At 47.5% G+C, this 21,967-nt stretch overlaps 1 protein-coding gene across 3 annotated transcripts in view; it reads right to left on the bottom strand.

Annotated features, from left to right (window-relative positions):
- The window catches only part of LOC115093599 (E3 ubiquitin-protein ligase MARCH7-like), a 184,058-nt gene that overhangs the window by 67,494 nt on the left and 94,597 nt on the right, over positions 1–21,967 (bottom strand). For all 3 annotated transcript variants that reach the window (XM_029605579.1, XM_029605580.1, XM_029605581.1), the window contains exon 6: positions 2,876–2,989. In XM_029605579.1, coding sequence (XP_029461439.1) covers positions 2,876–2,989 — 114 coding nt within the window. The remainder of the gene's footprint in view (positions 1–2,875; positions 2,990–21,967) is intronic.

The raw sequence follows: 21,967 nt of genomic DNA, 5'->3' as shown, positions 1-21,967 counted from the left end.
CTTGCATATAATAAGCCACTTGTTGCAAGGGTGCTGTATGATTGTCACTTTCTACACACTTATAAGAACCTATTCAATATAGTGGAATACCTTTATTTATTTTTGTTTTCATACAAGTATTTCCAGCTAATTTCAGGATAGTATTTGAATTACTATTGCTGACATGCTTGCTCACATTGGAAAAAGCTCTAGAAATGGTGGATACCTTCCACCAGGCACAATTAATGCCAGACATGGTGAGGCTAGAAAGACAGGCTGCACAGACTTCCTGGCAAAGCATGGAGTGTGAAGGTCTGGTGGACAGCTCCTCTTCTGTACCCAGAACTCAGGCCACAGGCCTGTCCCATGTGCTTTGCACCTATGATCAAGGGGGTCATTCAGCAATGGATTGCCGATTTGAGAGACCTGAAGTTATGGGCATCAGCTTAGTGACCCAACCTACACTAGAAAGTAAAACTCCTAGAACAAAGGGAAAACTACAAAGCAGGAAAGACCCTCAGAGCGTTCATGCAGTCTTAAGAATGAAACTACAAACACTTATTTTCTGTGCCCTCTTTGCAGCGAATAATCATCAGGAGGACAGCTGCCTATTTGGAAGTGCTGAAATTGAAGAGCTCATTGAAGGGGACAGCTTAAGGGAAATCCAACCCACAGGCATGCTCTTACTATAAGACAAAGGACCATACCAATGAGTGTCTGTGGTTAGAAAACATGAGTGGGAACACAAGCTGGAGGAAGAGCACAAGAAAGAGCAGGGGGCATTAGCAAAAAGCAAAAAGTGGAAATTTTTCCCAAAATAGGGGGAAAAAGCCAAAAGCTCACCAACCGCAATGCTCAAGCTCCATGGAAAAAGATACTGAAGAGGAACCCCGCATCGACGTGTGGTATAGGGCATGCTGGGCATACCCAGTGTGGCAAGTCAAAGTTCTAGAAACTTTGACATAAGTTTCTGTGTCTGGCTCCATCTGATGATGTCACCCATGTGCGAAGATTACCATCCTGCTTGTTCTCGGAGAATGGTAGATGCCTGGAAAGCCCTCCCAGAGGGGTGGTGAAGAAGAGAACAGTTAATGAATTCAAAAGGGCTTGGGACAAACACTGTGGATCACTAAACACTTGAAGAAAGGGATGGTATAACATTTCCACATGGGGGTAACCTGCACAGAGCGTCAGTTGTTACCATAAGCAAAACTGTTGGGCAGACTAGATGGATCATTTGGTATTTATCTGCTATCATTACTGTGTTATAAGCTGAAACTTCAAAACAGCAAGTTGAAAACCCCTGTGCTAATTACCTGCATATATTTCTAAAACTACTGTATTGAAAATAAAAGCAATCATTTTGCTTTCTTCTGTGCATAATTCCACAGGGTATATATATATTAGGTATAACAGAGTGACCTTGTTTTCCCTCTTGTTGTATATGCAGGTCCACCTTAAATCCCACAGAGCACTTTGTGAGCAGAGGAGAAGCCTGAGGGAGGGACCAGCTGGGGAGCATAAAAGTGTAAGCCCAACAGGGTTAAGGAGGCCCCTGCATCTCCAGGAGCAACAGCTCCTGTAAATCTATCCTGACCAAACCAGAGGGTGTGAGAGTACACTGTCCAGAGGAAAGGCAGTCTACAATCCTGTATAACTGAATACTGCTAAGGTAGGTAGTCCAGTGCTGTGCTTGCTAAATAAAGTGACAACTGCATTAGAAAAGGCTGGAGTCCCTGTGGCTTTATGCTTCCAGCCTGGGAAACACCGCTCAGTTTCCGACAATAGGCCAGCTGTGATTAAGTCAGTAAAAGCATTTTGTAACCTATCTTCAACATCTGAAGAAAAGCATTTTTATTCAATCTACCAGAAATTGTTTACAAGACTGACAGCTATTATAGGAGTGTTTAGTTTAAGCTGCTCTCTTCCATGTCTATTGCTCAGCCACCACCGAGTGCCATTTCAAAACAGCCCAACTGTTCAACAGAACAGAAAAAGGCAAAAAGGTATGGGACCATTTTTACTCTTCCATTTAATTCATGAGTATGCAAAGTATTTATTGTGGATAGTCTCAAAGCAAATGTATGTGGCCCTTAAATTCATGATTTATTTAGTCTAAAAATTTAAGCTAACATATATTGTTACTCTGAAAACTAGAACAGGTCTGCAGCCATTAAGGACCTGATTTGTATACCCCTGATTAAAATCTAAAGCCATGGGATATTTTTTTCCCAAAAGTAAAGCCACCCCTACTGGGAAAAAAGGCTCCAGAGGCTCTCTATATTTGAAAGGAGGACATGAGGCAATTTATTACACTTGTTTCTCCTCTCAAACTCCCTTCAAAAGTTGTAGGTACTGATCCTTTAAATGTAACACTGCAATACTGCAATTTACTAAGTTTACACATTTGCATATTAACAGTACAAAAATATATTAGTATTTATTTGTATTAGTATTTATTAGTAATATTTGTTGCATAAAAGTGATCACAAACAGCTTAAAGACATCATAAGCCAATTCTATTGCAGGGATCAAATAGAAAAATGTATCACATAGTAATAAAAAATTAGCGCACCTGCATGGAATCTCAAGATTATTCACAAAATATCACACAAGCAAAATGTAGAATATCTGCAGTTGAAAGCTAGGTCAGAGCAATGATGCACGTTAAGAAAAATGGAGAAGACAGCAATAAAGGCAATCAAAAAAAATCAAAACATCAAAATTCCAAACCAAGTGCTTTCCCTTAAGTGATAACCACTAGAGAATTAGAGTGGCACAGCAAAGAGAAATCAGAAAATACTCAGGTAAATACCTTAAATACACATTTACAATTTTATGGTTGACAAAGCAAAGTAAGATGGCTTTGTTAAATAGGAAAAGGCAATATACTTACTCGAACTCTTGTGCTTGCATCACTTGCAGCCCCCAGTATATCAGAAAAGCGCTGCTCACACAAGTGCAGCAAGACCACAAGATAGAGACCAGAGCTGATAAATTCATACTCCGCCTAGAATAAACAGAAGATTTTGAAGAGTTGTGCCTTCACCTATAACAAGCTAGTTTGACAGGGGATTTTAGAAAATAAAAGTAATGTGCAGTGTATGTTTTATCCCACTTTTCCAAAAAGTGGACTCTAGATTACTTTTAGAACACAATTAGAAATCTAGAGCATGGGAGAACTTCAAGAACGCCATGTATTGCTAAGCAACCCTAAACATTTTCAAACATATTTGAATTTTAGACTCACAACCAAGCATGAAACATTTAACATTCTCCATGGACAAGCACGATGAACAGTCCCACATGTAGGAGACCTCACAGCACAGCACCTTATACAGACCAGGTCAACTCATTAGCTAGAAGCTTAAGCAGTTTGTTTGTTTTTTTTACACATGTAATAGGTAATGCAATAAGAAGCGCTTCCTTGCTTTTTTCATCTGCAAAATGGACAGCAGTTTTCAGTAGCAGTTTCTCACTTCACACTAGCTCCCTCAGGTTCTCTTATTTTTTCCTTAGTTTTCTTTAGAATATTTTTTTCCTCATAATTTGGCAGGAGCCCTCACCAGAGCGCCTACACCCCATTCCTTCTAACCATGGCCGGGGGGAGGGGGGGGGGGGGGCTTCACATTTCTAACAGTGCTCAAAAAATATCCCTCACAAGCATATAAAATGTATTTGCTACCTGGGAGTGGACCAAGATACTGGGAATTGTTCAATGTACTCACACAATCCTCACAGAATGTTTAGTAGCTGTTTCACCTGCAAAAAAGAAAATTGGTTCTTACCTGCTAATTTTCATTCCTATAGTACCAAGGATCAGTCCAGAGAAGTAGGTTGTGTATCCTTACCAGCAGGTGGCGTCAGAGAACAATTAGAACTTTGGGCACTGCTACATAACGAGTGTGCCACCTGCAGTCCCTCAGTACTGACCTGTACCCAAGCCAAACAACCAATACTAACGGGCGAAGAGGTGACCAAAAACCACTGTCCCCCACTTCGCCCCAAGGAAACATGAGTAAATAAACAGAAAAAACTGCTCCAACAATCGTAATCTGGAAAAAAGAAGCCCTATGAAAAACTAGGCAAATTGTAGCTGAAGTAAGGGGTGGGCCTCTGGACTGATCCTTGGTACTATAGGAACGAAAATTAGCAGGTAAGAACCAATTTTCTTTTCCCTATACATACAAGGTCAGTCCAGAGAAGTGGGATGTACCCAAGCCACTCTACACTGGGCGGGAACCCGAAAGACCCGCACGTAGAACACTTGCACCGAACGCCTCAGAGACCTTAACGTCCAAGCGATAATGCTTAGTAAATGTGTGCAAAGAGGACCACACTGCAGCCCGGCAGATCTCCTGAGGTGATAGCAACTGACACTCCGCCCAGGAAGTAGCCTGAGCCCTGGTGGAATGAGCTCGGAAACCCAAAGGCACTTGGCGGCCGCGGACCAAGTATGCTGAAGTAATAGTCTCTTTAACCCATTGAGAAATGGTCACTTTAGATGCCTTGTCCCCTTTCTTTGCACCCCCGAAAAGAATGAACAAATGATCCGAGCGACTGAAGTCATTGGTAACCTTTAGATAACGCAATAAGATCCGACGCACATCCAAAAGAAGATCCTTGTCCTGAGGCGACTCCCTGGAACCCTGCGGGAACTCTGGAAGCTCCACTGTCTGATTAACATGAAAGGCCGAAACCTCCTTAGGAACAAAGGAAGGAACCGTGCATAAGATCACCCTATCGTCGTGAATCTGCAAAAAAAGGGTCACGGCACGACAGGGCCTGCAATTCAGAAATCTGACGCGCCGAGCAAATGGCCACCAAGAACACAGTCTTAAAGGTTAGATTTTTCAGGGAAGCAGTGCATAAAGGTTCGAAAGGAGCGCCACAGAGCACACGCAATACAAGATTTAAACTCCAATCTGGACACACCGCACGGACGGGAGGTCAAATGTTTGACCCCCCTGAGAAATCGAACAATGTCAGGGTGTGCTGCAAGCGAACCACCAGCAAACTTTCCCCGCAAGGCTCCCAAGGCCGCTACGTGAACCCAAAGAGAATTGAACGCCAAACCCTTCTTGAGCCCCTGTTGCAGAAAATCCAGTACCAGAGAGACCTCGACCGTTAAAGGATCACAAGAGCGCTAATGACACCAGGTTTCAAAGAGCCTCCATACCCTCACATAGGCCAGGGAAGTGGACGGACGTCTTGCCTGCAATAGAGTGGAAATAACTTGTTCAGAATACCCACTCAATCGTAAACGTCGCCTCTCAAAATCTAAGCCGCAAGAGAGAAGCAATCCTCCCGATCCGAAAAGATGGGTGCTTGAAGTAGATGCCGTAGATGAGCCAGCTGCAAAGGACCCTCTAGGGTCAAGCGAATGAGATCCGCCTACCATGGGCGGCGTGGTCACTCTGGAGCCACCAGCACCACACTTCCGGGGTGGAGTTCTATGTGACTGAGAAGCCAACCGATGAGAGGCCAGGGGGGAATGGCATACAACAGAATCCCCGTTGGCCAGGGGCACACCAGAGCAAGGAGACCGACTGAGCCTTGTTCTTTTCTGACTAAAGAAGCGTTCTGTCTTCGCATTCTCCCGTGTTGCCATCAGATCCAACAGTGGGACCCCCCATCTGGCACAAATGCGGTTCCATGCTTCGGGAGACAGTTCCCACTCTCCCAGGTCGAGTTGTCGCCTGCTGAGAAAATCCACCTGCACGTTGTCCACGCCTGCGACAGGCTACGTGGCAATTCCCCCAAGATGACACTCTGCCCAAGCGAACAGAAGACGTGCTTCGAGCGCCACCGCGGGACTTCTCGTCCCGCCCTGTCGGTTGATGCTGGCCACCATCGTCGCATTGTCTGAGAACACTAACCATGCATCCCTGAATCCAGGGTAGAAACGCTTGTAGAGCAAGACGTACCACTCTTGTCTCGAGACAATTGATGGACCACCAGCCGTTGTTGGAGACCAAAGCCCTTGGGCGGATCTGGTGTTGCACATAGCTCCCCAACCTGACAGACTCGCATCGGTGGAGACTATCAGCCAATTCGGTGGGTTCAAATCCACCCCCTTCTCCAGATTGCCACGCGAAAGCCACCATGACAGACTGGCTTTGGACTCTGGAAGTAGAGACAAGGAAGGTGGAACTGCTCCGACACCGGATTCCACTGTGACAACAGCGCACGCTGTAGTGGACATAAGTGGGCGAATGCCCACAGAACCAATCTAAGGTGGACGCCATGGATCCCAGCACTTGCAGATGATGCCATACAGTGGGTGTTTGTCTGAGAAGAAGCGCTTGTATCTGGCTCTGCAACCTGGCTACCGGGTCAGACGCCAGAAAGACTCTGCCTCGCAAGGTATCAAAACGGGCTCCCAAATAGGTCAGCTCTTGGGTGGATTCCAGGTGACTTCTGAAGATTGATGACCCATCCGAGCAATCTCAAGGTGAACATCACCATGTGAACCGATCTTTCGCAGTCCTCCCTGGTCTTGGCGCGAATCAGCCAGTTGTCCAGGTATGGATGGACCAGGATCCCCTGCTAGCGAAGAAGGCTGCTACCACCACCATGACTTTGGTGAAAGTTCGAGGAGCCGTCGCCAGACCAAATGGAAGGGCCTGAAATTGGAAGTGTTGTCCCAAGACCTTGAAGCGTAGAAACCTCTGGTGACATAGCCGTATTGGAATATGCAGATAAGTCCCCATAAGATCCAGGGATGCAAGGAACTCCCCTGTCCGAACAGCAGCCAGTACTGTCCGCAGGGTTTCCATACAAAAACGAGAGATTCGGAGACAACGGTTCACCTTCTGTAGGTCTAGGATGGGACGAAACATCCTTTTTGGGAACCACAAAGTAAACCGAGTAACGTCCCTGACCCTCTTCTGCCTCCAGAACTGGGACAATGGCCTGTAGCTGGATCAGGCGCTGCAGGGTCTCCCATACCGCTTCCTGTGCGAGTCCACACGGGACTCCATGAATACCTCCTGCACGGGATGTGAAAATTCTAGAGCGTAGCAGTCTCTGATCACCTCCAGGGCCCAACAGTCTGAGGTGATCCTTGCCCATTCCGTGTAAAAGCTGGACAATCTGCCCCCGACAGCTTTGACGACGGAATGGGGACTCGTGGCTTCATTGGGAGGGTTTATCCCGAGGTGTCCAGAATCCCAGCCGGGGGGACGACCCCCTCGAAAGGACTGATGCCATCCTGAGGTCTGCTTAGACGTGGAAGGCGAGGAATACCTGCCGGAACGAAATCGGCGTGAATCCCAAAAACGTGGCCACAAAGGAAAAACCTTTCTGGTGGGCCTTTTATCTTCCAGCAACTTATGCCCCTTAGATTCTCCGAGTAGCTTTACCAACTGCTCCAGTTCCTCACCGAACAGGAGCTTACCCTTAAACGGGAGGTTACACAGCTGAGATTTTGAAGACAAATCCGCTGACCAATTGCGCAGCCACAGCAGTCGGTGCGCAGTCACTACAGAAACCATGCTGCTCGCTGAAGTTTGCACTAGGTCGTAAAGTGCATCTGCTACATATGTGATGCCCACCTCTAAACAAGCACCCTCCAAAGCGGCACCACTGCTAGCCCCTGTAGTGGTGTTAGAGGCCTGAACCCAGCACAAACATGCCCTCTGCATGAGGCTGGCGCAGATCGTGGCCCAAAGACTCAATGTTGAGATTACTTACCTGATAATCTCCTTTTCCTTAGTGTATGCAGATGGACTCAAAACAAGTGGGTATAGTGTGCTCGTGTTAGCAGTTGGAGACTGATCTGACGTCAGCACGGGTACATATACCCCCGCAGGAAGTGCAGCAATTCAGTAATCTTCCTTGCAAAAGCTGTAGCTAACCAATCAATTAAATGAACAGGATTACCCTGACCGATTAATAGTAGCTGGAGACCGCCAGTGTTCTCAACCAGAAGGAGTCGACACCCGGCAGGGTGGATGCCCTATTATAAGAAAAACATGGCTTACCGTGAGTCGGTGAATTCCCATGTATACCGGCAGCCGGGTGGGATGCTGAGTCCATCTGCATACACTAAGGAAAAGGAGATTATCAGGTAAGTAATCTCAACATTTCCTAGCGTATAGCAGATGAACTCAAAACAAGTGGGATGTACAAAAACTACTCCCGGACTGGGCAGGAGGCTGCCCGAGGTCAGTTCAGGATTGCCCTCGCAAATGCTGTGTCCTCCCTGGCCTGGACGTCCAGACGGTAGAACCTGGAGAAGGTATGGAGAGAGGACCATGTCGCCGCTTTACATATCTCTGCAGGCGACAGCATCCTAGTTTCTGCCCAAGAGGCTGCTTGTGCTCTGGTAGAGTGAGGCTTGACCTGTAGAGGCGGTGGTTTCCCTGCTTCTACGTAGGCTGCCTTGATAACTTCTTTGATCCAGCGGGCGATGGTTGCCCGTGAGGCCGCTTCCCCTTGCTTCTTCCCGCCGTGAAGGATGAACAGTTTCGTACTGTCTTTCGTACTGCTTCTGACATTTCCAGGTATCTAGACAGTAGCCTGCCGATGTCGAGATGGCGTAGTATTCAACCTTCTTCCGATTTCTTCAAACCGTCCGTGGTAGGCAAGGATATGGTTTGGTTGAGGTGGAAGTGTGAGACTACTTTGGGTAAGAAGGAAGGAACCGTGCGAAGATGGATAGCCTCTGGAGTGATTCTGAGAAACGGATCACGGCAGGACAGCGCTTGTAGCTCTGAGATGCGGCGTGCTGAGCATACAGCCAGCAGGAATACCATCTTCAAAGTTAACAAACGGAGGGACAGGCCTCGAAGGGGTCTGAAGGCGTGTCCCGCTAGAAACTCCAAAACTAGGTTGAGGTTCCACAGGGGTACTGGCCACTTCAGTGGCGGGCGAATGTGTTTGACTCCTTTCAGGAAACGTGAAACGTCTGGGTGTGTGGCGATGCTGTTGCCGTCACTCCGGGGACCGTAGCAGGATAGCGCTGCTACTTGGACCTTGATGGAATTGAGGGACAGACCCTTCTGAAGTCCATCTTGTAGGAAATTCAAAATGATAGGGATTTTAGCGGCATGTGGATTGGTGCTGTGAGTTTCGCACCAGGCTTCAAATACTCTCCAGATCCTTATATATGTTAGTGATGTGGAAATCTTGCGTGCTCGGAGGAGTGTATCTATTACCGGCCCCGAGTATCCTCTTTTCTTCACTCTAGCCCTCTCAATGGCCAGACCGTAAGAGAGAATTGAGCTGGATCCTCGTGGAGGATGGGACCTTGCTGCAGCAGGTCCCTGTGTGGGGGCTGGGGAAATGGAGTCCCTGCCAGTAATCTTCTCATGTCTGCGTACCAGGGTCTTCTTGGCCAGTCCGGGGCCACTAGAAGAACCAGGCCTCTGTGCCGCTGAATCTTGTGTACGATGGCGCCATGGAGGAAAGGCATGGGCCATGGAGGAAAGGCATATAGCAGGAACCCCTGCGGCCATGGCTGTACCAGGGCATCGATCCCCTGGGATAGCGGATCCCGCCTGCGGCTGAAATATCTGGGTACTTGAGCGTTGGACCTGTCTGCTAGTAGGTCCATGCCCGGCGTCCCCCACCGATCCACAATCATCTGGAAAGCTGTGGGCGACAGCTGCCATTCCCCTGGATTTAGGCTTTCTCTGCTGAGGAAGTCTGCCGTGGTGTTGTCCTTCCCAGCGATGTGAACGGCGGAGATGTCCTGGAAATTTGCTTCCGCCCAAGTCATCAGGGGGGGCTATTTCTAGGGATACCTGTTGGCTTCTGGTTCCGCCCTGTCGGTTGATGTATGCCCCCGTGGTGGCGTTGTCTGACATCACTCTGACCGCTCTGTTGCGGAGTCTGTGGGCAAATCGCAGGCACGCTAGCCTGATTGCCCGTGCTTCTAGTCGGTTTATGTTCTACCCCGACTCTTCTCTGTTCCACCGCCCTTGGGCGGTGAGTTCTTCGCAGTGTGCTCCCCATCCGTTCAGGCTGGCATCTGTAGTGAGCAGGATCCAGGCTGGGGAGGACAGTCTTGACCCCCGGCTCATGTGGCTGGGCTGCAACCACCACCGTATCTGATTCCGCACTCTGGCTGGTAAAGGTAGGTGTGTGGTGTAGTTCTGTGATCGTGAGCTCCACCGAGATAGGAGGGCGCGTTGTAATGGTCTCATATGAGCCCGCGCCCATGGTATCACCTCCAGAGTGGATGCCATAAGGCCGAGGACCTGTAAGTAATCCCAAGCCGTGGGCCGAGTGGCCCTCAGTAGGGCTTGCAGACGATTCTGGAGCTTTGATCTTCTCTTGGAGATCAAACTGACCTTGTTTTCCTGGGTGTCGAATCGGACTCCTAGGTATTCCAGCGACTGAGAAGGCTGTAGGGAACTCTTGTTCAGATTTACTACCCATCCTAGGCTTTCCAGAAGAGATATAACTCTGTTGGTTGCCTGGTGGCTCTCCTCCGGGGACTTTGCCCTGATCAGCCAATCGTCAAGTAAGGGATGGACGAGAATTCCTTCCTTCCTGAGGGACGCTGCCACTACTACTATGACCTTGGTAAAGGTTTGCGGTGCGGTGGCTAACCCGAAGGGTAAAGCTCGGAACTGGAAGTGTTGATTCAGGACTTGGAAGCGTAAATAGCGCTGGTGATCCCGATGAATTGGGATATGCAAGTAGGCTTCCGACAGATCTAAGGATGTGAGAAACTCCCCTGGCTGTACTGAATTTGACAGACCGCAGAGTTTCCATGCGAAAGCTGGGGACCCGTAGGTATCGGTTGACTGACTTGAGGTCCAGGACGGGCCTGAAAGTGCCCTCCTTCTTGGGCACTATGAAATACATTCTGGGCATTATTCCATTTATCTCCCTTGTAGGCACTGGGATTATGGCCTTTAGGGACAGGAGCCTTTGCAAGGTAACTTCTAGTGCCGCCCTCTTGAGGGGTGAACAAGGAGATTCCACAAACTTGTCTGGTGGGAGCCGAAGAAAGTCCAGGTAGTATCCTTCTTGGATGATGGCGAGGACCCACTGGTCCGAGGTAATCTCGACACACCTGTGGTAGAAGAGGGTTAGCCTGCCCCCTATGGCTGCTACCCCCGGATGGGTCGGCTGATTGTCATTGTGGGGTGCGGCCGGGACCCGAACCCGCGCCGGATTCCTTCTTGTTGCGCTTAGTCCGAAAGGACTGATTCCTGGCCTGTGGACGAGGTGATTGGTAGCGAGTCCTATATGGGTTGAAGTGCTGCGAGTTTCTACCTCTGGATGGTCTAGGAAACGGGTGCTGGCTCCTCCTTGGCCTGTCATCTGGTAGACGGGGTAATGGAGAAGCACCCCATTTATTGGCCAGTTTCTCTAGGTCGCTGCCGAACAGGAGGGATCCCTTAAAGGGCATTTTCGTGAGACATGTCTTGGAAGAGGAGTCGGCAGACCAATTACGTAGCCAGAGCTGCCTCCTGGCTGCCACTGCGGATGATACTCCCTTGGCTGCCGTACAGACTAGATCGGAGGCTGCGTCAGTGAGAAACGAGAGAGCTGATTCCATCTCTTCTCCCGGGGTGTTGTTCCTGGCCTGTGATAAACAGGAACGCGTCACCACAGTGCAGCAGGTCGCAATTCGTAGGGACATGGCTGCCACCTCAAAGGCTTGTTTCAAAATGGCGTCCATGCGCCGGTCATGTGTATCCTTGAAGGCCGTCCCCCCTTCCGCCGGAATGGTGGTGCGCTTCACAATTGCGCTAACTATGGCGTCCACCTGGGGGCACGCCAGCATTTCCTTAGCTGCCGGGTCTAAGGGGTACATGCCAGTCAAGGCCTGACCCTCTTTGAATGAGGCCTCCGGCGCATTCCATTCCAGATAGATTAGCTGCTGTGCTGCTTGTGGGAGGGGAAAATGGTGAGTCATTTGACGCAGGCCCTCTAACAGGGGGTTCATTCTCGGTTCCCCCGGGGTGTCATGGCCCGGAAGGGCCAGTTCCAACAGGCATTGCGAAATCAGGCCTGGAAGATCCTCTTTCAGAAAGAAGCGCCTCATGGTTCAGTATGGTTCGATCCCCAAGGGAAATTCTCCCTCCTCGGGAAGCTCGTAGTCTTCCTCAGGGCAATCTGAATCCCCATAAGTGGGGCTTCCGGGTGGCGAACGGCCGTGCCTAGGCCTTGAGGGTCCAGGGGCCGGGTCATCCGGTACATATGGACCCGGTCAGGGCGCAGCCTGCATTGTGACAAAGGCATGAATCCCCCTTAAATAATTCCACCCAGGAAAGGGAGGCCGAATCTGGCCATAGGGGAACCAGGTCTCTTGGGTTCCCTGGCAGCTCCCCGCTGCCTGCTAGGTCCGGGGTGTTCCCTGAGGCACTAGCAAGTACATGGGGTTGCGACCGGTGTTGGCCTGGAGCTCCCAAGGCCTCTTCACATTGGGCACATAGGGAGTCTGCTTCCTCGCTCTGTGTGGCTCTGAGGTTGCATGCAGAGCAGAGGCTTATGCCTGATACTGGAGGTGCCGGCTCCGCTGACGCATGGGCTCTGTTACGCTCCATCTCATCTATTAACCCAGCTAGAGTCTGCGCTTTGTAATATGCGCGAAAGATGTGCGCCTATCAACGTGCGCCTATGCACGGACGCTTATTATGAACGTGCGCCTATCGATGGGCGCTTAGCAACTTGTGCATATCAACGTGCGTATGAACGTGCGCCTATCGACGGGCGCTTAACAACTGGCGCCTATGCGCTTAGCGGCGGGCGCCTAACAGTATGCGCTTAGCAACTAGCGACTAATAGTATGCGCTTAGAAACTGGCACCTATCAACATGCGTATTGCAAACCAAACCAGGCGAATGGCGACCTCTGTGGCGGGCTGCCACGTAGGCAGACTCTGCTACTCCTCGGTTCCTCGGAGACCAACAAGTAAAGATGTACGCCTTACCTTGTCTTCGGCGCTTCCCAGCTGCAACCCGGGCGGTCTCCAGCTGCGGGGGGAGAGGGTGATTACCGTCACCGCCACGCTCGAGGAGGTGCACCCGCTGCCTCTAGGCCGCGCCCGAACTAGTCTCGCTCGGGGGCCAAGTCCACGCCGGGACAGAGGCTGCCTCTAGGCCGCGCCCGAGCCCTTCTCACTCGGGGGCTAGGTCCCTGCCGCGAACCGGCCACCGGACCGAGGCACTCACCTCCGAGGGACCACGGAAATCACCTAGGGAAACTCAACTGGGGGAGTGACCGAATGGTATCACCGCAGGCGTGCGGGGCTCGTCTTCAGGTAGGTTTCTGTTAAGAATTTAGAATTTGGAAAAATAAACGCTCAGCGAGCGTGGTAGCTCCAAACTGCTTTGGAGACTGAAATTACTGAATTGCTGCACTTCCTGCGGAGGTATATGTACCCATGCTGACATCAGATCAGTCTCCAACTGCTAGCACGAGCACACTATACCCACTTGTTTTGAGTCCATCTGCTACACGCTAGGAAATGCAGCCACTTCAAAGACTCGCTTCAACTGGATCTCCAGCTTACGGTCCCGCATATCTTTTAAAGCGGCAGCATCCGCTACCAGAATAGTGGTCTTTGTCACAGCCGAAACCGCCGCAGCCACCTTTGGAATTTTCAGAAGATCCAAGACATCTGTTGAAAGAGGATAGAGCTTGGCCATAGCTCTGCCCACCTTGAGCCCTGCGTCCGGTGCGTCCCACCAGCTTGTGAACCTTTTTAGGCAGTGGAAAGGACGAAGTGGGCCCCCGTATTCCGTCAAGAACCGGATTAACCCCATCACTATCTGATTTGTCCTGAGAGATCTTAAGCCCCAGAACTTCCAACACCTGGGGAATAAGGGGTCGTAGTTCCTCCCACTTAAAAAGGTGGACCATGCTGGGATCATCCCCTTCTGTTGGTGACAAATCATCTGCAGCATCTTGATCAGGGTCCCCAAGATTAGGAACCAAATCCGAAACCTGAGCCGAACCCAGATCCGGAACTCCAGAGGGTGAGGGTGGGGGAGGGGGTCTGCGGCCCCTGGGGACCATCACTTCCCCCGCGGGCCTGCTGTTCCTCGGGTCGACCCTTCTTGAACGGCGGCTCGGAAAGACCCACTGACTGAATTTGCCCCCTGAAGCCCGCCTGCTTTCTGGCCAGGAAAGCCTGGTGCATCAACAAGACAAACTCCAGCGAAAACCCCTCCGGGTCTCCATCTGCCAGAATGGGATCCTGAGGAGCCGGTTCACCCAGTCCCCCGGCTCTGTCTTCTGCCACAAGGGCTAAGCCTGGAGGGGATCCCTCCTCCCTTGAGCCTCGGCATGAAGACCTCCCATCCCGGGGGAAGGACTCAGGGCCCGACAAACTCTCCATCCCTAGGAAGGATAAGGGAGGGAAAACCCAAAACTAAATTCTGCCTTCGCACCCACATGCCTGACAGAGCGCGGAGAGAAAGCATGGGCCCCTTGAAAAAACCTTGCAGCCACGCAGCCCAGGAGCTGAGGGGAGGAACGGAAAAAATAGAAAAAATACCGACAGGCCCGTTGCAACGGGTTGAGCTGCCGAGCTGTGCCAAAAACTGGCTGGCAAAGAAAACACTTACCCCGTCCTTTCAGAGCAACCCGGAGCCCCGGGAGTAGAGGGAAAGGGGGCCAAAGGGCTGCCAACACCCCGGAGTGCCTGCAAGGCTGGCTGTCCCAACCCGACTCCTTACCTCAGGTCGAAACCACAGAGGAAGTCTCACTCAGTTTAATTTTTTTTTTTTTTTTAACTTTACTGAGTCCTGTAGAGCAGAGAGGGTCAAAGGAGCAGCCATGGAGATGAGTAACCAGGAGCCCCTGGGTCTTCACACTCTGAGTGGTGACGGACGAAACCAACCCCCTCGGACGTCCAGCTTCAACTGAGGGATGGCCCACGAAGGTTACTAACACCTCAGGAAGCAATCCTGAAGAAAACAATTTAACTAAACTGAAATTTTAACTAAGACTGCAGGTGCCTGTCTTCCAGCTGCTGGAGTCAGAAATACTAAGGGACTGCAGGTGGCACTCATCTTATGTAGCAATGCCCAAAGTTCTAATTGTTCTGACTCCACCTGCTGGTAGGGATACACAACCCACTTCTCTGGACTGATCCTTGTACGTATAGGGAAATGGTTTTCACACACAACGAACAGTTATCACTAACCATATCAAATCAAACCCTTGGGTACATAGAAGCAAATCAAAGGTCCCAGAAAAATAAAGTTGAAGTACCTCAGTCTCTAAGCACTACCTTAGCTCAGATACAGGTCACTGCAGACTGCAGACTGGGGGGGAAAGAGAAGGAGACGGAGGGGGCCGCTGGCCATCTCTCCCTGAGACTTTGCGCAGGAGGAAGGTGCTTTGACCTATCATCATCCGGTGAGAGTTACGCGGACTTGAGCCGAGAGAAAGCCCCAGATTCTATCACCACCTACAGCTGAGGACGTCCCCGCTTGCGTCAAGGGGCGGGCCTACGGCATGAAATCGGCCAGTGACGCGGTGCATGCCGCCGAAGGGGCGCGCGGCTTAGCCCGGCTTCGTCCGGGAGAGTTTGGGAGTTTGGCCAGGAGTCTGTTTTGGGTAATCTCTTTTTCATAGATGGGGAAAAAGAGAAGAGCCAAAGCAGCTACATCATCACCAGTGCCTCAACTTCACACTGGCCCCATGGATCAACACGTCATGAGTCAGATTTTATCCAAATGAGGACGGATTGGGAAGCTTATCTTTTGCTTCCCTTAGTCCAGAAGGAGGTCCAGTTTTACCGCCGCAGCCAAGTAAGTCTTCATCTACTGAATTGGCTACAGAACTAATGGGACTCAACCCCCTGGAAGTAAGCTTGGTTTCACAAGCAGAAAGCCATGGGAGTGAGAAATCCTTACTTAAAGTTATAAATATACAACCTACTTCAGTTCTTAGTGGTAGCGCTGTTCAGGATGTAGATCCAGACAACGTTACATTATCAGATTTATGGAAAGCCATTTCAAAAATGGATAATAACATTGTACTTATGAACAGATCTTTGTCTTCTATTATAGATGTAAATTCTGAAAAGATTAATGAACAGGGGATAAAAGTTTTGAAATGTGAGAAAAATATATCTGAGGTTAAGGAGAAACTGCATCTAGTTCAGTTATCTCAAAATACTTTTATGTCTGATAGTTTAAATATCCATAAAGAACTAGAAAGATGGAAAATCAGCTGAGGATAAGAAATTTGAGAGTGGTAAACTTTCCTGTTACTCGTCTTTTGTCCCCATTAGAAATGCTTAAAAATTTTTTGAAGGAAGTGTTAATGTACAAAGATGAAGAAATTCCTAGTTTGTCAAAAATTTATTATTTAAGGAAGAAAAAGGAAAAGAATATACCCGGTGGTAGTCTAGAATCACCTCCAACTATCGGTATATCAACCTTCTTGGAGGAGTCTTTAGACTTAATCGAGAATAGGGCAACCCTTTTTATTACTTTTGTATCAGAACAAGATAAAGATAAACTGTTCAGAAAGTTCTTTGTATATAAAGATGTCTCTTTTTGCGGATCTAAGGTTCAAATATTCCCGGATGTAGCCAGAGCCACTCAGGCTAGAAGGAAAATCTTTCTGGCATTAAAACATCGAGTAGTGACTCTGGGGGCATCTTTCTTCCTAAAATTTCCTAAAATGTCCTTGTCTGTGTTATATTAACTATAAAGGGAAAAAATTTGGATTTACTGATCCAGTTCATTTAGAGACATTCTTATTGGATAAATCAGCAAGTGAAATTGAAAATTAAGGGTAAAAGAACCTTGTCAAGTAAATAATTTACTCCTGTCTCCATTTATGGTAGTATTGACTAAAGAGAGTCTCATTTGATTATAGGGGACTCTAATTAGACATAATTTCCTTGAAAAATGTTGGATATTCTCCCCCACATTATGTAATGTGCATTGCGGTAAATGTACTGTGATACATATTTGTTATTATTTACATGATGTAATCATTGAAAAATTAATAAAGAATAAATTATAAAAAAAAAAAAAAAAGAACTGCAGACTGAATAAGATCCTTACAATTCAGCTTGCATATCTCAGCCCACCAGATTTGTCCATTGGCTCTACTGGTTGCAGCCCATATTAGAGTCCCAAGGCTGATAGCACCTTAAGAGGGCAGACCTCCAGGCTAGGAGGATGTGCTGTTGATGCCATAAAGCTTCAATGTCACCATTGCCAAGTATATCTGGCATGTCCATTCCAGCTGCCTCTGGAATGGACATGCCAAATATACTTGGACAGGCCTCTGTCAAACCAGTGACACAGGTAAACATTATCTTGTGTAGCTGTTCCACCACAGAGGTACTCTTTGAAAAACTATTTAAAATATTTCAGGACATTTGGACAAAGCAGAACCGGCCTTTGGGTAGGGAGAGCTGGGAAGTTGCCCATGGTGCCATAAGACAAAAAGCACCTCAAGCCCTATCAGCTTTGCCCATTGGGATTGTCAACTTGTGGGCTGGGAAGCAGCAGTACTCAAGTGCACAGTACAAGACAAACCTTGAGGAGGCTAAGCCTTTCCAAAGCCTGTTGGGTTGGGTATTTCTCCATGCCTCCTTGCCATACATGTGACTGGCAGGAGGAACAGTGCTTACCATAGCACATCTTCCTTTGCCATGCTGGGCCAGTCTCACGGTATCAGCCACAAGATTAAGGAGTCTTGTGACTCAAACTGAGACTGGCCCCATGCAGAAGAAGCCAAAGTCACTCCTGTCATCTGTGAGGGGACCCAAAGAGGAATTTGGTTAATAAACATGTGGATAAAGGTGAACCGTTAGATGTAGTGTATTTGGATTTTCAGAAGGCATTTGACGAAGTCCCTCATGAGAGGCTTCTAAGAAAACTAAAGAGTCATGGGATAGGAGGTGATGTCCTTTCATGGATTACAAACTGGTTAAAAGACAGGGAACAGTAGGATTAAATGGTCCATTTTCTCAGTGGAAAAAGGTAAACAGTGGGGTGCCTCAGGGATCTGTACTTGGACCGGTGCTTTTCAATATATACATATAAATGATCTGGAAAGGAATACGACAAGTGAGGTTATCAAATTTGCAGATACAAAATTATTCAGAGTAGTTAAAATCACAAAACAGATTGTGATACATTACAGGACCACCTTGCAAGACTGGAAGATCGGGCATCCAAAAGGCAGATGAAATTTAATGTGGACACGTGCAAGGTGTTGCATATAGGGAAACTAACCCTTGCTTTAGTTACACCATGTTAGGTTCCATATTAGGAGCTACCACCTAGGAAAAAGATCTAGGCATCATAGTGGATAATACTTTAAAATAGTCGGCTCAGTGTGCTGCAGCAGTCAAAAAAGCAAACAGAATGTTAGGAATTATTAGAAGGGAATGGTTAATAAAATGGAAAATGTCACAATGCCTCTATATCGCTCCATGGTGAGACCGCACCTTGAATACTGTGTACAATTCTGGTCGCCGCATCTCAAAAAAGATATAGTTGCGATGGAGACGGTACAGAGAAAGGCAACCAAAATGATAAAGGGGATGGAACAGCTCCCCTATGAGGAAAGGCTGAAGAGGTTAGGGTTGTTCAGCTTGGAGAAGAGACAGCTGAGGGGGATATGATAGAGGTCTTTAAGATCATGAGAGGTCTTGAATGAGTAGATGTGAATCTGTTATTTACACTTTCGAATAATAGGACTAGGGGGCAATCCATGAAGTTAGCAAGTAGCACATTTAAGACTAATTGGAGATAATTCTTTTTCACTCAATGCACAATAAAGCTCTGGAATTTGTTGCCAGAGGATGTGGTTAGTGCAGTTAGTGTAGCTGGTTTCAAAAAAGGTTTGGATAAGTTCTTGGAGGAGAAGTCCATTAATGACTATTAATCAATTTTACTTAGGGAATAGGCACTGCTATTAATTGCATCAGTAGCATGGGATCTTCTTAGTGTTTGGGTAATTGCCAGGTTCTTATGGCCTGGTTTTGGCCTCTGTTGGAAACAGGATGCTGGGCCTGATGGACCTTTGGTCTGACCCAGCATGGCAATTTCTTATGTTCTTAAAGGAGAAAGGGTGAAACAAAGTAATGGGAATCAGGAACATGGAGCAGGAGGACCTACGTCATATGGGGGAAGAAGAAGATGGTATATACGGTGATGGTAGTAGGGAGAGAGACTATATCTGGGGTGGTAGGATGTTAAGGAGATAGAGACCTATAGGGGGTGGTGGGGATGATGAGAAGGAAACTGTACATTGTTTAGGGGGCAGAGAGAGGGAAACCAGACTCAGGATGGGGGCATGAAATAGGAAAGAAGATCTAGGATAGCAGGATAGGACCCAGGATGTACAGGAAGGGAAAGAACTAGGACTGCTGAAACAGAGGACCATGTTTAGGTGATGAGTAGAGAGTATTAGAGATGACAGGATGAAGAGGAAGACATGACCTGAGATGGCAGAGGAAAGACACTGCACAACAGAGAAGGTGAGTGACAGGGTAGGAGCTTGACCTGGTGAAAGGATGAGAGGTAGATAGAAGTAGATAATGGCTGGGATGGGGGAAGTACAGAGGGTGGAAATAAGTGACTAAAGAAAGATGGTGTAAGACAAGAATACAATACTGGAGAAAATGAGAATAGGAGAAATGTGGAGGAGGTAAGAGAAAGTAAATAAGTGCTAAAAGAGGCAGTGAGATTGAGAGATAGAAGCTGGCAGTTAGACATGAAAATAGGGAAATTGTGAGGACTGGAAAGAATAATGGGGTAGGAAAAGGAGAAGTAAAAGAGGGATGGTAGGAAAAGGAAAAGGAAATGAGAGGGATGGTGCAAAATGATGTGAAGAAATGGTAAGGAAAAATGTGAAGAAATGGGCATGGGAGAGCATCAGAAAGGAGTCAGCAGTTGGATCAGAAAGACAATGGAGACATCTGCATGTCAGTGAGGTGGAAATGAAGGGTTGAGGGGAAGTAAAAAGCTGGGGCAGTGAACTGGAGAGCGAGAGAGATGATGAAATCTAGTTCTGAATAAACCGAAAAGCACAGAAATGAGAAGAAATGCAAAGAAAAGGGTGATCAAATTAAGAAGCATGGAATGGCTCCCCTGTAAGGAAAGGCTAAAAAGATTAGGGCTGTTCAGCCTGGAGAAGAGACGGCTGAGAGGGGACATGATAGAGGTGTACAAAGTCATGAAAGGACTTGAACAGGTTAATGTAAATCTGTTATTTACTCTCAGATAATAGAAGGAATAGAAGGCACTCCATGAAGTTAGCAAGCAGCTCATTTAAAACAAATCTGAGAAAATTATTTCACTCAATGCATAGTTAACCTCTGGAATTCACTGCCAGAGGACATGGTTATGGAAGTTTAAAAAAGGTTTTAAACTTTCCATAAGTTCCTAGAGAAATCCATAAACTGCTACTAATCAATAAGGAAAAGTAGCTTGGGATCTATTTAATGTTTGGGTACTTGCCAGGTACTTGTGACTTGGACTGTCCACTGTTGGATACAGGATACTGGGCTTGGACTCTTGATCTGACTCAGTATGGCATATCATATTGTTATGCAAGATCAGTGTCAGAAATATTAAGAGGAAGAAGAAAAGCGAAGAGGAATAAGAAAACATACCAGAAAATGTAAAGGAGATTCTAGAAAAGGAAAATGGAGACGGCGGCACTGAAAGCAGTTGGGGGAGAAACACCTAGGACTAAACTGATTAGACCATACCACACACCAGACTTCAATATGCAGCCAAAAAGTACTTTTGGGCTCCCTACAGAGAGCTGCACCTGTGTTCCAATTTCAGGGAATGGATTAGTGAATGGCAGATTAATATATGTCACCTATTTCTGGGTCCAAGTAATGTCAGACTAAGATCTTTAGCAAAGGAAAGGTAGAGGCCAAGATTCAAAGTTGTCCTTCTATACAGACATCCAAGGTGTATAGAATGTGAACATAAGATCGTGATAGTAGCGATCTCAGTTTTTTACTTTGAGGGAAGCCCATAGTCAGGGCCACCTAGGGGAAAGCGGACAGACTTCTTACTACATGTACTTAGTAACAATGAAGGTTGAAAACCTGCTAAAATTTCTAGATCTCAAAGTCCTAAACAAAATTCTTTACATGGCAAAATTCATAAAATGATCATCCTTCCCAGAATGTTATCCTTCCTTTAGAAAGGAGACTGGCTGAACTCTCTAGACTTAACAGATTCCCTTACATGCCTCCAGATTCAGCCAGATCAAGAAGTTTCCCGTGTTTTAGTGGAGGACTGCTATTCCTAATAGCCTCCTTTTTGGCCTATCAGATGTCTTCCAGGTCTTCACAAGAGTACTTATTTATTTATTTAACATTTTTTATATACCGAAGTTCTAGCAACAATGTTGCTAATCATTACTTAATCATTAATCATTAATCACTTAGCCCAGGTGGCTGCATACCTCAGAGGCCAAGACCAAAGATGCTACTGTAACCTGTGTTTTCCATAGATAGCAGGATGAATTAGCCATTACATGTAGGTGACATCTCATGGCATCAAATTGAATTCTCTCATAGCTAGTAGAGCTTTGGCTCTTGTGCAGGAATTCCCACTCAGGTATTGCCCCATGAGCCCCCTCAAGTCAACTGTAGAGCTGAATCTAGCTAGGTAGTCAACTCTCGAAGGAGGCAAGTACGTATTTAGTATGGTTAATTCATCCTGCCGTCTATGGAAAAACACCATTTATGGTAAGTAAACTAGTTTTTTTGTCAAGAAGCAGGGCCGAATTAGCTATAATGTGAGTTCCAAACAGAGGGTTAGAGTGGAGAGTTTACTGAATAAGTGACTTGGACCCCCACTATGGAGAGTAGACCACCTGGTGAACAGGCTACACAAAACTGCTTGTACAAATTTATTATCACTCTTTGAAAGATTGTCCAGACAGTAATGGGATGTAAAGGTTTGTACTGATGACCATGTTGCAGCTTCACAGATATCAAAGAGGCATAGCTTGTAGATGAGCCAGTGATGCAGCCATATCTCTGACTGGATGAGCCTTGATAGTGTCTAATTTG

Source organism: Rhinatrema bivittatum, chromosome 6, assembly GCF_901001135.1.
Source record: "Rhinatrema bivittatum chromosome 6, aRhiBiv1.1, whole genome shotgun sequence".
NCBI classification, from domain to species: domain Eukaryota; kingdom Metazoa; phylum Chordata; class Amphibia; order Gymnophiona; family Rhinatrematidae; genus Rhinatrema; species Rhinatrema bivittatum.
The sequence above is the reverse complement of the archived record's forward strand: the minus strand, read 5'-3'. Positions and strand labels throughout refer to the sequence as shown.